The sequence below is a fragment of the Oryza brachyantha genome, chromosome 6, assembly GCF_000231095.2.
Source record: "Oryza brachyantha chromosome 6, ObraRS2, whole genome shotgun sequence".
Classification (NCBI taxonomy): Eukaryota; Viridiplantae; Streptophyta; class Magnoliopsida; order Poales; family Poaceae; genus Oryza; species Oryza brachyantha.
This window is the reverse complement of record NC_023168.2, coordinates 9225042-9244022: the sequence shown is the minus strand read 5'-3', so window position 1 is coordinate 9244022 and position 18981 is coordinate 9225042. Positions and strand designations below refer to the sequence as shown.

General features: G+C 37.5%; 1 protein-coding gene across 1 annotated transcript; it reads left to right on the top strand.

Moving 5' to 3' along the window:
* Positions 1 to 5359: 5359 nt before the first annotated feature.
* LOC102705642 (9-beta-pimara-7,15-diene oxidase) lies at positions 5360 to 7446 on the top strand. The gene is made up of 2 exons (XM_015838099.2): positions 5360 to 6286; positions 6799 to 7446. The coding sequence occupies exons 1-2, from the start codon at positions 5360 to 5362 to the stop codon at positions 7444 to 7446; spliced, it is 1575 nt and encodes a 524-aa protein (XP_015693585.2).
* Positions 7447 to 18981: the final 11535 nt, after the last annotated feature.

Here is an 18981-nt window from a genome sequence, read left to right as displayed (position 1 = left end):
TAGCGGTTCGAAAAATGTGCGCACAGAAAACGAGGGAGGGTTAGTTAACTTACGGTCATGCCGAACTCGGCTGCATCAGTTAACTGTCCAGATTTACTCATTTTCAACGCACATGCTTTGCGAACTGTTTAACGATGATTTTGTGCGAAATTGTTTATAGAAAAGTTACTTTAAAATATCATATTATTCAAATTTTTATTTTTTATAATTAATAAATAATTATTTATATGCTAATCTATTACTATATTTTCTGCACCAAATAACTTCCCCAAAACCATTGCTTCCGAACGCGGCCCCAGCCAGCGAACCTCCTCCGGTCCTCCCCCTGTCACCTATCGTCCTATGATTAACAAATGAAAACATCAATCAACAAATAAAATACTAGTTTTTTTTATGAGAACACAGTACAACACAGACGCTCACAACACACGCACACTCTCACCTAAGAACGCACGCGCGCAAACCTCCCATGAGCACCTTCAAATACTAGCCGACAAATCTAGAGAAACCCTGAAGTCACCACAGACGCTCTTAGAAAACTTCCTTTTCTTTGAGAAGAAGAACAAAGTACCTTTAGGAGACTTAGTGACTGGACAGGACAGGTCAGCAGGTCTTTCATAAACAGAGGAGCCAACCCTTATGAGAGTGCCAAAGAAGTGTTCTTGTGGTGGGACATGTTGGTCGTCCCCGGGACAATCTCTACCTCCGGCTCCGGGTCAGGGAGCGGGGCGTTCAAATCTAAATCCAAAATCTCTTCTCTCTCATAGATAATAATATCCAGCTCTTAGCACCGGTTTTCACTTCGTGTAGCAGCTTCTTCTTTTTCTACTCAAACACTTCATCCATGAGAACCAAGTTTTGATCAATGATATATATTATAAATTAAAGTAAGAGCAACTCTATTAATCTACATAGACACTGGAAATCAGACAAAAACTGATCCTCTCCCTCGTTGGACCTATGACCTCAAATACTATTAAGACCTTATGTAACCAATAGACTACATACCCTTTTGCAAAATACTAGTTCTTATGGTAGTTGGTTATTACTACGTGGTTGCATGGGGTAGGTCTTAATTTGGATCAATTTAGTAACTCTATTGAACTATCAATTTAGTGTCTTCGGATCAATTTTCCTTTTTAACTCGGTTGATTCATATTTTAATTTTCTTTCCACTCTATTGAGTTTTTAATTCAATGCTATATTATACTCGCTCCATCCCTCAATGTTTGACGCCATTGACTTTTTTATACATGTTTGACTACTCGTATTATTCAAAAAACTACATAATTATTAATTATTTTTATATCATTTCATTTATTGTTTAATATACTTTTATGCATATATATAGCTTTATATATTTAAAAAAAAAGACGAATAGTCAAACGTGGTCTTAAAAAGTCAATAACGTCAAATATTTAGGGACGGAGGAAGCATGATATACTACTCCATTAGATCTCCAATTTTATAATAATATATTATATTCCTAAAACAACTATTAAACTTATAGACTCTCTTCGTAGGATCTTTAGTTTAATGGCATATTAAATGTCACTCTCATAATATAATAGTTTTTGTTTGTCACATACGGAGTATAAAATAGCTCTCGAAACCCAAAAGCCTAGCATTACCATTGTCACGTCATGCGACGAATGTGAGGGAAAACCCTGGCAGTTGGGAAAACTTCGCCCGTGCAAATAGCTAGCGCAATCCTCCCTCAGTCCCTCCCTTGGACTCGCAATGTAAGACAGTATTCCCTCCTAGAGACTTTCTAAGAGGTTTCATGTTATAAAGATTTTTTTTTATCTTACCTAGATTTATATATGTGCTAATAAATCTAGTCATATATATATATATAAAATATACATTGATACATGATCAATTTAAGCAAAGCTATAAAGTCTTCTAATATAAAACGGATGGAGAACTTATTTATCCTCAACTTTGCATTATACACACTCTGGTAGAGAAGCCGAACGCTTTCATTTGCTGAATCAAATTTCCATTATCTTTTAAGAAATCACACTCCGACGGAATGAATAGCGTATATATATATTTCCGCCATCCCCCTGACGGCCTGACCTGAGCCAGGGCAACAGGTATATGTACTATGAAAAACTGAGGCCACGCACACGTTCTTCTCCCCCTCTTACTAACCCTTATTTTTCGCACTGATATTTTCTGAATTGTTAAACGGCGTGTTTTTTTACAAAAATTTTCTATAGAAATATTAATTTAAAAAACATATTAATCTATCTTTTAATTTTTTATAACTAATAATTAATTAATTATATATTAATCTATTACTATTTTTTCGTGTCGGATAACTAATTCGTCGTACAACACAACTAGCCTAACTACTGAGCTACAACTGAGGTTTTAGGTTCCGTTACACCCTCCGTTACCCATCAATATTCAAAGTCAGATTTATCCATCAATGTCGATTAATTAAATCTGGCCAACAGCATGGGCCTACTCACTGGATGGATTTATCACAAAAGAATTTAACTAGGGGAAACCTTCCTAATAGAAAATGGGGTGCAAGGATATGCCACTTGCAACTTGCATATGCTCACTCTGTCCTCTGCACTACCAGACAATGCCTCTCTGGTTTTGACCATTTTTCTTCTTCTTGTTCCTTTTTGCCCCTTCTCAAACACGACAGAGGCAAGAGTAAGTACTTTCTATCCTTCTCTTTTATAGTAGATGCTGGATCGGTGGAAGCACAACACGACAGAGGCAATAAGCAGGGGTATCTCGGTGGAATATTTACAAAAACAAGTCACTGATTCAGTAAACATCTCTACTACTACTATTATCAAGTAGAGACGCTTCCGCCGTCCGTCGAAATCGCGTAATCATTGCTTTAATAGAACTCGCGCGCAGCCAGAGTTTCTGGTTAAGGCCGGACTTAAAGGCCCCCATCAATGCTGATCATGGTCGTCTGTAGTTAAAAACATATCTACCTTTCTCACTGACACGTGGGTCCAACAGATTCTCTGTAGATATGATGCCTTTGACTACGAAGGATCTCAATCCTGCCAAAGCTGTGGGCATGGATGGTTTATGCTCCATGTGAATTCTCATTAATTTACGAAATCTACATTTAATACCTTTAAATGTTTACGAACGAATTTTCATAGAAATAAAATTAACATTAAAAATATAATCGTGCTAGTGCTAAGATTCTGTTTTTACCTTTTTTTTACTTTAATAGAAAGTGAAATTCACGTTCAATTTTGATTTCGGTCCACTGTTAAAGAACTGCACGATATATAATTATTAGCAATCTTTGTGTACCGTTTAAAATTAAATATTTGCATCAATAATAAAAGATCATTGTGCATTGTTTAAAATTAAATAATTGTATCAATAAAAGATCGAAGGGAGTGGACTCGGATAACTTAGTTGAAAATGACGTAAAATGATTTGATTTATTGTGCCTCCTTCTTCCTTCGTTGTGAAAAGACCACCCATATTATTTATTTTTTATGATGTTGAGCATAATTTAACATATTCAAAGAATTGGAAAGTGAAAGATTCTTACTGGCTGTCATGGTACACCCTTTAAAATTTAGTATTTGCAAACAAAAAAATCAAAGGAATATGACTCAGAGAATTGGCTGAAAATATCATAACATAGTTTAGCATACGAATGACCACCCATCTTATTTAATTTGTTTATGATGTTAAACAAAATTTACTATTATCACTTGTAACCTTTCCGATGCAACATACACTTTTTAAATTAATTGTATATTCACAACACTTAATGTTCCTGACTCAAAACGCAATTTGTTTTCAAAACATTTTGAAGTTTATTTTAATTTGCACGATTAAAATTAAAATTAACTTGTCCTGTTGTAACACACGGTAATTTTTTGTAGTAATAGAAAAAGAAAACCCAAACTGTTGTATCCGATCGAACAAAACATCCAAACCGACCAGACCGTCTAATCGTGTAAAAGAGAGGAAAGGTCTATCAATAATTCCATACATCAGTTTCTTCGTTTCCTTAGTTGCATTCCGTGTTCTTAATTTTTTTTATTTTCCCCATTCGTACTTATAGAGTTTTAAAAATATGCTACCCACTCCGTACTATAATATAATGAATTTTCGTAATTACTAAGAAAGTTGATATTATAAGAAAGTTGAGATAATGAATTGGAGAAACGATTATGACAGGTTGAAAAGAAATAGGTGGAAAACTCTAGTAATAGAAATTTTTGATCAGTTAAAAATAGAACGTAGGTGTCAATTTTTATTTTTTTTGACAGAATAGTAGAGCCATTGCTGTCAAATTCGTCAAAGTTTATTCGTATTTCAAATTCATTGTCAACATGAAATAAGTTCTGTGAAATCGAGTCATATTTGTCATAAACTAAATAAATCAAGTCAAATTTGATACAAATCTATCTAACCATATAAAAAATATACTAATCAGTCAGGAATCTTAGCCCAAACTAGCAGGACCTTTAGAAAGTGGAATAAATGAGCAAGAACAGAAGTGTGATTTTTGAGCTAAGTTAGCAACGTTGATTGTACTTAATGGAATAGGGTTAGCTGGTGAATTCGGTTTTGGTAAAGACGATCAAATGAACAAAGTCGGCAAAACATGGTTAAATTGGTAATTAGACAACAAAATATTATCAAATACGACAATTGTCTCTTTTAAAAAATAACGTCATGTATTTTACATTTTTCATCACCTAATTGCCTTACATTTGTCTCTCGTATCTCTTTTCTTATTGTACTGGTACTTTTATGGGATATAAGTAGACTATCAACTTTTTTTTTTCTAGATTTCCTGTACAGTGACAGTGAGTACAAGAAAAATTACAAACAATAATTGCATCGCATGGTAAGGAATTTACAATGTGAATACATGGGAAAAATTTTAACTGTTTATTGGTGAAAATTGTGTGTCTATACTAGAGATCTTCATGGCAATCACATTAAAATGCAGTGGCATCATATCATCTTTATTGCCAAAAACTTCTGGCCTAACTCTTGGTTCTTCCATGCATCCTGAGTTAAAACTCTCCGTGTTTGAATATGTTTAAAACAAATATACTAATACTCATAACGCTAAACTTGTTTCACTAAATTCATAACTAAATATATTTTTATTGCATATTTATTTGTGTTGAAAATGTTATATTTCTTTTATCAATTATAGAAATTTGATTTATAACAACCAAAAAGTGAGTTAATAATATGGAATGGTTGGACTAATCAAAACTTAGAAAGGTTTATTTTAAAATTTGTTTACACTATGTGTCTATAAATAGCGTTGCCACCCAATCATGTTTCTTCATCAAGCAAATTAAGCTCAAAATTACCACTAAACCGTTCGTTGATGGAGCCAATTAGCACGGTCGTCACTCTCCTCTTCCTCTCGCTCCTCTCACTTGCGATTCTTGCACCTCTACTCAGCCGTCGCAAACCCACGCCATTTCGCGCCAAGACGAGGAGGCCACCAGGTCCATGGCGCCTCCCGTTCGTCGGCAGCCTGCACCACCTCGCCGCCGGGACGGCGGCGCCGCGGCCTCCGCACGTCGCCCTCCGCGACCTGGCGAGGAGGCACGGCCCCGTGATGTACCTGCGGCTAGGGGAGGTCGACACCGTGGTGGTGTCGTCGCCGGCGGCCGCGGAGGAGGTGCTCAGGGGCGGCAACGACGTCCGGTTCGCGTCGCGGCCGAGCCTGGTGGCCACGGAGATCATCTGCTACGGCAACCTCGACGTCGCGTTCGCGCCCTACGGCGCCTACTGGCGGGCGCTCCGGAAGCTCTGCACCGTCGAGCTCCTGAGCGCGCGGAAGGTGAGGGAGCTGGCGCCCGGCAGGGACGCCGAGACGCGCCGCCTCGTCGGGGAGCTCCGCCGCCACGCCGGCAGCGGCCGGCCGGTGAACCTCGGGAGGATGCTGGTGTCGTGCGCGAACGCCATCACCGGGAAGGCGGCGTTCGGCGAGCGGTGCGGCGCCGAGCTGCAGGGGCAGTTCCTGGCGGCGATCGAGGTGGCGCTGAGGAACAGCTCCGGGTTCTGCGTCGGCGACCTCTTCCCGTCGCTTCGGTTCGTGGACGCCGCCACCGGCATGAGGCGCCGGCTGTGGCGGGCGCGCCACCAGCTTGATGCCGTCTTGGAAAAGATCATCGCCGACTGCGAGAGGCGGCGAAACGACGCGACGAGAGACGACAACCTTCTGAGCATCCTGCTTAGAATAAGGGATGAGGGTGACCACCTTGAGTATCCCATCAACACCGTAAACATCAAAGCAATCGTAGTGGTAAGTTATACATCATTTTTATCTAGGTTATAATGGCATAGATCTAATTAACCATTTTATTCTATTGGTTAGAAGAAAGTCACGTATGAACATTCATTACTAAAATCCTATTAAAAGCTCACACGTAGATTTATATACTAACTTCGTTTCATACCGCAAGACATTTTGCCTCTTTTAAAAGTCAAACATATTTATGTTTGATAAAATTTATAGAGAAATGTAGTAATATTTCCAGTAAAAAAAATATAGTAACAATGTATATTCAACTATAAATTTAATAAAACTAATTTAGGTGGTGTAGTTTTACTGTTAACTTAATCAAATTTAAACAAGCTCAAATTAAAAAATTTCAAAACATCTTATAACATAAAACATGATAGTCACATTGAGCACCAAAGCAACCACGACTTCGCCTCAAAAATTTTTGGTGTTTTTCCTCATGTCAATTTCCCCCTACGAATAATCCATCACCACTTATTTACTTATGAATATATTGTCTCTTTCAACTAAAGGATATGTTTACGGCGGGCACAGAGACGACATCAGCAGCAGCCGAGTGGGTCATGACGGAGCTCATGAGACACCCCAGCATGCTAGCCAAAGCACAGGCAGAGGTACGGCAAGAACTTGATGGCACAAGCCCACATGACCACGAGACGCATATGGGCGCATTGGTCTACACAAGAATGGTGATCAAAGAGAGTCTGAGGCTGCACCCACCGTTGCCACTCCTTCTCCCCCGTGTCTGCAGGGAGACATGCTACGTTGGTGGCTTTGAAGTGCCAGTAGGCACCAGGGTTACAGTGAACGCGTGGGCGATGGCGAGAAGCCCGGAGTATTGGGCTGATGCCGAGGAGTTTAGGCCTGAGAGGTTCGAGCGTAGCGTGACTGATTATAAAGGCACGCATCTCGAGTATTTGCCGTTTGGGAGTGGGAGGAGGATGTGTCCTGGCGTAGGATTTGGATTGGCCGCGCTGGAGCTCATGGTGGCGCGGCTCCTCTACTACTTCGATTGGAGCCTACCAGCTAGAATGCGTCTTGAAGAGATCGACATGGATGTAACCATCGGCGCAACGGCAAGGAGATCTAACCAGCTGCACCTTGTGGCATCGCCTTATATTAGTTTCGTTTTTAACCAAGAACATGGAGAAGTCAATTGAAGCATGAGGGCTTTCATTGATATTTGAGGAGGAAATGCGAGGTACCATATATTCTTGTCTTGCCTGGCATTTGAAATGCCCTTTTAAAACTCTACGTCAATATGTAAAAGGATGGAACACAGCCTTCTAAATTATGTTTCATGTGATAGAATTGTATATTCCTGTCATTCTGGCTATTTTGATGTGCCTTCTAAATTATTGTATTATTAGCGGTCTATTTAGTTCGTTGTATATGTTGGAATGGTTATTTTGATGTACTTTTGATATATGAAATGATAGACCCGACGGGTACCCAATATCTGCCCAGTATCTGATGGGTACGGGTGCGGGTATCATACTTTACCCGCGGACACAGATACGATCGAGTAGGAAATTCTACACGCAGTCTTCGAGTTGACGGACGGGTAATTGTTCTACCCGCACCAAACCCGCGTTGCCATCCCTAATGGGGCTCATAGGAGCCTTGTCCTCCACGCAAAGTTCAATAGATCTTATTTTCAATGTTTTTCTCACCTGGCATATATTTTTTTATTTAAATAGAGTTATTTTTTTAAAAAATCAATAATATTATGTATTGAGTAGAATTTGATCGTCTTGACAAAGGTCAGGTAATCGTTCTTTTAGGATTCACCCCCAAACATTCCGGCTAGCACCTTAATGAAATTGATATTATGGTCTGAACCCTTTATTTATGACAATGTTTCTGAACCCGACACCGTAGAGTCCTAAGTCCTAACCACTTAGCTTTAATTTGGTGTAACTCATTTTTCATATAAATAATGGGCTAAAATACATAGTTTGCTTCAACAGAAATGACAACTCTTATTACAAAGGTCTTACCTCGGACATTTAACTAAGAACGCATGATATTAACAAATATATACAGTAATGAAAAGAGATATATATATGTAATAATACTATTTGTAATATGCTAATGATACTTTTTTTAATAAAATTTTATTGCAACATAGGGACAATATACTAGTTGGCAAAACATGTAAACCATTTGGGGTTTAATGTAGCAAGATGAGGCCAGGGGCCAACCCCAAGTATGCAAGGTATAGGCATGTGAAGAGCATCCCTAACATCTCATCTAAATTTGGTCATTTATATTTTTTTATTTGGATGATTATCTAAAATAGTTTTATACTTGATATCTCTTTTGTTCTCCAACAGATATATATATATATATATGACATCTTTCGAGCTCTACTTTTACCCTTCATGTTTTATTCTTATGATAGAGAATAGGATAAAAGAGTTGTGAGGCCTAGAAAAAAAAATCGACTTACCGTGCCGTCGCTTGGATTTCTCGTTCGCATGATCGCATATTCGCATCGTGACTCGCCGACTCCGGCCGTCTAGAGATAGCAACGGGGACCCGCGACCCGAGACCCGATGGGTATTTACTCCATTAGGGTATGGGTATGGGTTAAATGTATTACCCGTGGGTAAATAAACGGGTAAATACCTTCACCCGACGGGTACGTGGGTATGAGAACGTTCCTATGATATCCATACCCGTTTACCCGTGGGTAATAAATACCCGGAAACCCAAATGAACATTCTGGCCCATATATGAAATTAGGCTAGCCCAATATAAAACCCTAGATATTTAAGCCTCAACCCATATATGAAATTACGTGGATTTATATATTGTCTACTACTATTTAAGTACTACTTGATGGGATTTATGATATTGTTGACTGATGCAGATGCCTTGTCGTTGGCTGGTTGCTACAATTGGATCAAAATATTTTATGTTATTTTTATTGTCATGTCAAATTTGGCGGGTAAATGGGTGACCCGCGGGTGAGCCTTACCCAGGCGGGTATGGGTATGGGGAATTTTTTATACCCGTGACGGGTATGGGGATTTTGATGGGTCTAAATTTCAATGGTGGGTATGGGTATAAGGTACCGATACCCGATGGGTATTTACCCATTGTCATCCCTACGGCCGTCCGTCGCCCTGCGTGCCCGGCTACTTTTTCGCCGCGCACAGGCCAGAAGCACCGCCGGGTCGCCCGTCGCCAGTAGGGTTGGATAACGAGCCAGCTCGGCTCGGCTCGGTCCAGCTCGTTAAGATAACGAGCTGACTCGGCTCAGCTCATTATCGTAACGAGCTAAAAACCCAGCTCGGCTGGATTTATTATAAAACTCGAGCTGGCTCGTGAGCCATGCATAAAAAGTAAATCTAAATAATTTTTTAATAGGTTATTCAAGAAAATTTTTATTTCAAACATACAAATCATATGAAATTGTATTTAAATATTAAAGTTTGAACCAACAAATCATATGGTGTACCTATAAAGTACTGAACACATGCATTCTAGAGTAAAATCAATGAACGCCGATGAATCTTGTGTCTTTAGTCTAGCTCGTTAGGCTCGCGAGCAGCTCACGAGCCAGCTCGAGCTGGCTCGTTATCTCTAACGAGCTAAAATGCTATCTCGGCTCGTTAGAAGAATGAAACGAGCTGAGCCGAGATTATCACGAGTTGAACGAGCTAACGAGCTATGAGTTTTCTGTTCACTCCTAGTTGACAGCGCCGCAGCACGCCGACTTCTTGCCTTCCTGCTCCCTGAATCCCTGTTCGGCTGTTCCTGTTTCTATACGGAGGCAAAAGGCGAAGCTGCTGCGTGCTAAGAACATAATCACTAATCAATACCATATTTTTGTTCGTGTGATTGTTTGTTTATTTATCTTCCTCGACCTTTATTTTATTCTTTAGATTAGACTTGGGATTTTGGAATACCGAATGCACATGTTTATTATGAGTATATGACATTAATTTTTCTGAAATACTAAAATTGAATTGTACTTACTAATTCCTAAATTTACATTGAACTCATGTATAACTCGCTTGATAAGAATATCTTCTATGTATTGCACTTACTGCAAATATCATTATATTAGAGTTATATTAAGGGGCTTATGAATTGAGAGGATCGGGCCTGGTGGGTGGTGCATGTCACAAGCTAAGATCAAGCTTGGGCTTAATTTACCGCGAACTGCATTCCTGTATGATTTCTCCTCTCTCTTTGATAGAGGAGAATAAAAAAAATGGAAGGAGAGTGTCACACCCCGACCTTAGGAACCCCTTAGACTGAATATGTGCTCTACGAGATCAACTCTCACACAACCAACATACGTCTTTGTCCTCACTCGCACCCGGGAATAACGCTTAACCTTGAAGTTCTCTTCAGATCAACTTTCGAAAAAGAAGTTGCAACTTGTTTGTATGTGTATTCTATCAAATCCTATTAAGCTTGCGCTGGAATGTCATATACACCTACTCTCAAAGGACCCGACGTCCCCGTCGGTCTAACATACCCACACTTGGGCAAACAACCAGGAACGTTCCCCTCTTGGCCATGTCCGTGTGTCCAGGTCCGGCCCATGTGCCATGCCTTCAGGCCAAGCACGCTTAACCTTAGAGTTCTCTTGAGATCAGCTTCCAGAAAAGAAGTTACAACTTGTTGGTATGAGTATTCTATTAAATCCTATTAAGCTTGCGCTAGGATGTCACATATACCCACCCTCAAAGGACTCGACGTCCCCGTCGGTCCAACATACCCACACTTGGGCAAACAACCAGGAACATTCCCCTCTTGGCCACGTCCGTGTGTCCAGGTCCGGCCCATGTGCCATGGCTATAAGCCAAGCACGCTTAACCTTAGATTTCTCTTGAGATCAGCTTACGAAAAAGAAGTTGTAACTTGTTGATATGAGTATTCTATCAAATCCTATTAAGCTTGAACTAGGATGTCACATAGAGGTTAAATACTAAATACAAACCAATCAACATGTGAGCACACTATTTTTATTTTCTTTATGACTGGGATCGATAGCATATAGGCGCTGCATGGGATAAAAACAGATTTGAATAGTTACCCAATACAAGTGTCAAGGTGTGCATTTTAGATGGGGTAAAATAGGCGCGCTTGACCCAAATTTCCAGCATTTAGCGGTTTCTCTAAAACAACAGCTATTCTACGGCACTCTGCGCTGCTGGATACTACTCCCTATTTCCAAAATGTTTGACGTCATTGGTTTTTTATAAAAGTTTGACTATTTATCTTATTTAGAAAATTTACATAATTATTAATTATTTTTATATTATTTTATTTATTGTTAAATATATTTTTATGTATACATGTAGCTGTACATATTTGATAAAAAAATTTAAATAAGATAAATAGTTAAATATTTATTAAAAAGTCATCGCATCAAATATTTAGGGACGGATACACTATTACGGGTGGTGTATTAGATATTGTACTCGGTGGCACAGGAGTGTTTTTATTCAGGGGCATGCGTGGTGGTTTAGTGTACAGATTAATATAAGATTAATAGCTATTGATATATATCTTTGCTCTTGTATTTCCTAATGATTTTGTGTGTTGCGTTTCAGCTATGTGCATCTTAATTATTTAGATGCCGTAGTGAATTTAGTTTGGTTCTATCATCCCGTATGTAATTGACTGAGGTTAATAAAGCTTCCATTATTAAAAAAAAGAAAATTATTGAGCTAAGGAGAAGGTGTGAGCTGTGACCACTAACTTCCATGCAAAGAGCAATATATATTTGCTATAAATAGGAATCACTGGATTACTTAAAAGGGAAGATGAATAGTACCACCGATGGCAACATGACGCATGTATTTTAGGTTGGCAACAAAAAAAGGATACAAGCACGGGACCAACAATAAATTACAGATGAGGAAGCATGCTGTGGCGTTTCCTGTCCTTTCGCCGTCACTTGTGTAGAGCCCGACACAGCACATCCACGTCGCAGTACTCTCTCTGTCTTCGACGCCGTTGATTTTTTATACACGTTTAATCGTTTATCTTATTTAAAATATTTATATAATTATTAATATTTTTATATCATGCCGTGTATTGTTAAATATATTTTTATGCATATATATAGCTTTACATATTTTATTTTGAATAAGACGAATAGTCAAATGTTTATAAAAAAGTCAATGGTGTCAAACATTTAGAAAACGAGGGTGTACGTAGTTTTCCTAGTGGCCACTGGTCATGGTGATCACTCTCATCTTTACTCTCATGCATATATAAGATTGAATGCTCCTCTGGGCTCCTCCTCCATGAGAGTGAGTTTGTGTGTGACTGAGAGAGAGAGAGATGAAGAGGGCAGGAGGCCATGGAGGGAGAACAATGGTGTTTGACATGGAGGATGAAGAGACGAAGACGAAAGAGATGGAGGATTTGTGCTCCAAGCTTGCCTCTCTCATCCCACAGGACTACTTGCCGATGGACACCACCTCACAGGTACTGCATACGAACTCTTACAGATTTCTACAATTCATAATTGCTTCTTTTTTTTTCATTTATTTGTATCCTGCTGGAGTAGAAAGTGCATTGGAGATAAAGGGTGATCATCAAATAAAAAATAATTTATGAATAAAACTTTTATATACATATTCTTAGCGATATAAAAAGCAAGGTTGAAAAATAAACTTTAATAAAAATACTTCAAAATCAACTCTAAATTTAAGGTTAAAAATTTAAATCTTAGTTTATAAGCAGAAACAAATCGAAGTATAAAGACGAAGATGACTTTCTAAAAAAGAAAAAAAACAGCTGCTTTCTCTCTCTCTCTCATTTGCTCTGGTTGGATATTTAAAGAGAACTTGTATGCACAAAACAAAATTTTAATTACTACATGCAATCTACCTATGTCTTTCCTATTGGAAGGTGTACGTGTTAATCAACGGAATAGGTTATGGACTACAGTGAGACATTATAAAGGATGAGGTGAAAACCTATTCCTGATACACATTTTGATTCGATGTGAAGCATTTTCAGTGCATCTTAGTGCAGGCATATCATTGATGCTATATTCGGTATTTTTTTTTGGTTCAAGATTATTGCTGAAACCAAATGAAGAAGAACTATGGAGCACGTTTATGTAGTTTTTCACACGATACACAACTCGTCATACAATTTGGACCAGCGAGCAATCTCCTTTTTTATTGAGAGAATATATGCTACACTAAGATGCATAATGTGTGTGTTTGTGTGATGGTAGTCATTTACTCACCAAATAATGTCTCCTTAAAACGTGGATAGTCAATACAAGTTATATAGTTTTGACTGTAGTTGCAATTATGACATATGAAAATGGTGTAAACCAATTTATCATATAAATTCCTGCATAATATTATTCTTGGATACTGTAAGCACCATCTGTTTGCTCAAAATAAACACAAGCAAAATGGCTTATAAGAGATTAAAAATTAATTTATGAATAAAAATTTTATATGTATGTTCTCTGTGATTTAAAAGCATATGCTGGAAAATAAATTATGATAAAAACCCCCATAATTTATTTAAAATAAGTTTTAAAATTTAAATTTTGGCTTATACACATGAGCACAAAGCATAAGTGATAAGATTGGATCTAGATTTATAGGAGAGAATTTGACTGGAGAACTTATGTTATGTTGACTATAGAAAGTAAAATATATAGTACCCCATCCTTTGTTAATTAACTACACATAGATAGAGTAATTACCATATATTCTATTTACATATATATATAAGTTGGAGAAACACAAGTACTCACACATTTAGACCACGCGTCCATTGTGTCCTAACTCCCAAGTCCTAACATCACGTGGGTGTGAGCATGTGCTTTGCACGCCCAATACAGTTATATCTATATGTACTAGTACTTCATAAGATAAGATTTAATCTTGAGAAAAATGCAAGAAATCCGCCCTGAGAATTTGTGGTGGATAGTATCCACCACAAGATCCAAACCTATTTAGCAGTGCTCAGTTCACAATTATCCTGCATTCTTTCCAAAAGTACTTTAACAATTTTTCACCACTACTTGAATGCAATAAATAATTTAATAGTCCATCTACAGATTTTATAGGCATACATATATTTCTCTATTTAGTAATCTATTAACAACCATACGAATTTAATTAAAGCTGAAAAGTCTTTATTTAGATTGGAGTGACATCTATCGCTCTACAAGCATTCAATGATAAATAAGAGCCACATACCGACAAAAAGTATTTCAACTACCGAGGTTATTTTGTTGGCGGGAGCAACCGTAGATTTACCGTTGGTTTGAATCATTGTCCTTATAAAAAGCCACCGGCAAATGTGAAATGCTTTTTTTTTTCTTTTTTAACATGTTGATTTACGTGCCTTCTAATTGGTCCACTGCAATATTATGGGTTGATTTCTCGGCTTTTTTAATAGAAAAATTTATACGGTATATTTACAAATAAAAAATAATTTGTGAACAAAAGTTTTATATACGTATTCTTAGCGATCAAAAACCAGGTTTGAAAAATAAACTTCAGTGAAAAAAGCTCATATAAACTCCAAATTTACGGTTGAAAATTCTAAATTTTGGCACGGTGTGTTTTTAATTAATTACAGACACTCGGGGGACATTCTACTAAAATGTTTTTAAAACCATATCTCCATCTAATTCAAAATATTACATTTTTTCTGTTTGTTATTTAAAATTAAATACCTAATCATTTTTTCCTACATACTTCACTCTGCATTTTGTTAGCGTAATTGTTGGTCTTACTTTAGGAGAAAAACACCACAATAATATTCTTGCTGTGGGGAACCCATGCAACCATCATCATTCATGTATATTCGCAGCGACTACAGTTCATTCTCTTCCGATAAATTCAGCAACTGGAGCCAGAATATGAAGCTAGTAAAAAAAATTAAGAAAAAAAGACCAGCAGTAAATGATCAACCACACACGCGTGAACGTTTAATAATAATCACAACTAGGGTCATGACCACCAAGCCACCCAGCCTTAGGAAACAGGATGAAAACACAGGTTCACAGGTAACAAACACTATAGACAGAACACAGACACCATTGATATACATGTGATAGATCTACAATACCGACACAACGTGCCGGAACAAGGGTATACAGTTAGCCCTAAATTTTTTTATTAAAAAATATTTGATTTAATACATATGATGGCCCTCATTGTTTAGCTTTTTTCCTCAAAAGCGAACATCATATTTGCAAACAAAAAATAATTTATAAATAAAACTTGTATGTACATATTATTAACAATATAAAAGTAAAGACTACTGAAAAATAAATTATAATGAAAAATCCTAAAATCGACTCTAAATTTAATGTTGAAAATTTAAATTTGGGTTGTGAGCATAAGCAAAAATATAGAGACGAGGGTGGATATGTATATAGGCCATTAGCTAGGTTAAAATAAACATTCCTCAGCAAAGATTATCCATTTCAAGAGTATTATAATTTCCTTAGCTACTATTTATTTTTCATGTACACATGATTTTTAACGAAAATTGAAACTCCATTTCTGCTACTGGGAAATTTTTTGACCATTGTATAATGATTTCATGGCTGTGAGGTAACTAATAAGCTAAATTATAAAGCCCAAATTTAAATATTCCTGCAAATATATTGAAGGACCACTCGAGCCGTTCAAACCCTAAGCCGTAGTAATTCCATCCGCTCAAAAGACAACTGAATATCTTTTTTTAAAAAATGGATTAAACCCGGTCTCTTCATCTACCACCAATGGTCCGGGTATATTCTACATATAGTTAATACTGCCAGTAAAAACATCAAATTGTTTCTTGAAATGCAGATCTAGACTACCAAACCTTAAATTATCGTTGAATGACCGAAGTTTTCGGGTAAGTGCCAAAAGAGACACACAAGGGGCATGAAAAGTGACATGCATGTAGCGATGTGTGCATTCTAGAAAGGAATCCCTCTCTAGTCTCTAGCGATCGAGCGCTTCACGTGTCACATGTACACACGCGCAACACGGGCAAACGCAGGAAACATGGGCAGCACCACACGACCCATCGTATACACAAACGATAAGGCAGGCAACGACGGCGACACGACATGAGAGGGGTCGGTGAATTTTTGGTTCCCATGGGAAAGAAGAAGAAGGCGACGTCTCACTAAGTAGCATGTATACCCGCAGGGACCATGATCATCATTTAGTTCTTGTTTAGTTAGCAATTTTTTTTAAAAAACATCATTTCAAATCTTTGGACACATATTTGAAGTATCAAACTAGTTTAATTATAAAACAAATTTTAGATTACGCCTAGAAATCACGAGACGAATCTTTTGAGTCTAATCCGTCATTAGCATATGTTGGTTACTGTAGCACTTATAGCTAATCACGTTCTAATTAGGCTCAAAAGATCCGTATCATGATTTTCCTCATAACTATGTAATTAGTTTTAATATTCATATATATTTAATGCTAACCACGTTCTAATTAGGCTCAAAAGATCCGTCCCATGATTTTCCCATAACTGTATAATTAGTTTTAATGTTCATGTATATTTAATGCTTTCATTTAGATGTCCAAAGATTCGATGTGATAATTTTAGAAAAAGTTTTTGGGAACTAATCAACGCCTTAGTTGGCTGAATTGTGATGGTATATGGCCATGGATGTATGCAACCGCAACTCTTCTTGTTTTTGTTTTGGAAGCTTCAAAGGATGCAGACTGCCCTCACGGTACATATGGTACCTCTAATTATAAACAAAAATAAGAAATGATAATAACCTACTCCCTCCGTCCCTAAATGTTTGACATCGTTGACTTTTTAATACACGTTTGATCCTTCGTCTTATTCAAAAAATTACATAATTATTAATTGTTTTTATATCATTTGATTTATCGTCAAATATACTTTGATACATATATATAACTTTACATATTGTACAAAAGAATTTGAATAAAACGAATTGTCAAACATATGTCAAAAAGTCAACGACGTCGAACATTTAGGGACGGAGGTAGTAGTTTTTTTTGCTAAGACAAGTGGTCTTCTATTAAGCCAAAGTAAGTACATTGTATATCACTTCTTTTTGCAAGTCCATTTTTCTACCACATCGTACAGAAATATGTGCTTACCGTTGGTAATATTTCTGTGACAAACTTGTTATTCCTGAATAGTTTCGGATTTGAAAAAAAAAACCAGATTATATGTATATGCACAATTGTTAGTTCATCATTCCACCATCGAAGTGGTAAATAAATAGGAACATGGATGTCATTTTACTTGAGCACTAATTTTATTTTAAATTGGCAATATAATCATTTGGAGTATTATTTTAACAGTTAACCCTTTTTCCAACTTACCAGGGTTCATCTGATGACCTGCCCAACCAATTGACTCATGCCGCATCCTACATCAAAGACCTGACAGAAAGGGTACAACAACTGAAGCAAAGGAGAGACCACTGCTATAGAAATATCCAACAGTAGGTGAGCAAGAGCGGCAGCGACCTCCAAACCACAGCAACAGCTGGGTCATGCTCACATTCACAGGAAATCACGGTGAAATCTGATGAAGCATCACATTTCGACGTGGATTTGACGATGAGTTCAGAGAACCGCGTCGAACTGTACATGCTGATCCATGCCATTGAGGAAGATGGACGCATCGAGATCGTCCAAGCGAGTTCTTGCTTGCTGGAGGATGGCAATCTTGTTCACATGATCAAGTGTAGGGTACGGATTTTCAGTTCAGTTTGCTAAGTTTCCTAGCTTTCTCCTCGAAAAACAAAGGGAGAAAAAACTTCCTCTCTTGATAATTTATATACAGGCAAGAAGCTCTGCGGTCAATATAGATGCATCCATGGTGGAATCAAGAATTAAAAGGTTGCTCATCACACCACATGCAAAACCATGAGATCTTGGAGCCTAAATTGTAACATATGACTCCGCAGAGATAGCACTTAGGATTACCGTGGATTTGAGCCATAGCTCATCGTTTCATAAAATCTGTATGATTTTCCCGATCTAAATCGAGTAGGTTTTTATGAAGAAGATCTTGTTTAGTATGTTCTATTCGATATTGGTAGAATAAGAACCCGACTCGGTATTCTTAAAAACAGAGTAAGCAAAACCAAGTCAAGATGATATGGGTTGTCCCTTCTTCTTGCGTCAAACATCTTATCATTTCCGAAGGAATTAAGACTACATTTTTTTTTCAATTTCCATTCAAAAGTTTCTATCTGTACGCCCTTTTTTTTAGACCTCGAAACATGAAATGGACAAATTACTTCTCTTAGGAACACATACAAGAAAAATAATAATGATAGTCCTCCCATTAACTATTCCATTTTTATTTATAAATTTCATTTTTATTTATAAATTTCATAGTAATAGAAATCCATGCCCTATCAAGACAAAATTTCGAACTTACTATCCTCCTGCTATCCTCTTGTCTAAATGGCAAAGATTGACCTATGTAGAAAGACTGATTCGAGGACTCAACTACATTGCATCGCCAGATTAATGCTGTGTCGTGTACTAGGAGTGTGAGGTTTAATTGTGTAATGCAAAAAAAGAGATGTCTCAGGTCTGCATCTAGTTTCTTAGCACAAGTTGAGAATTTTGTTTCATTGTTACATCTTACAGATAGACACCTCCAATGCAGGGTGCTTAATGAGATGCTTAACAATATGATTAAGCTAAGCACTATATTGGAGGTGT

Bases quoted from the DNA above. Each gene is read 5' to 3' on its own strand.
- LOC102705642 (XM_015838099.2), top strand. From the start codon at position 5,360: ATGGAGCCAATTAGCACGGTCGTCACTCTCCTCTTCCTCTCGCTCCTC. The intron at 6,287-6,798 runs GTAAGTTATACA...TTTCAACTAAAG, and splicing joins ACATCAAAGCAATCGTAGTG to GATATGTTTACGGCGGGCAC.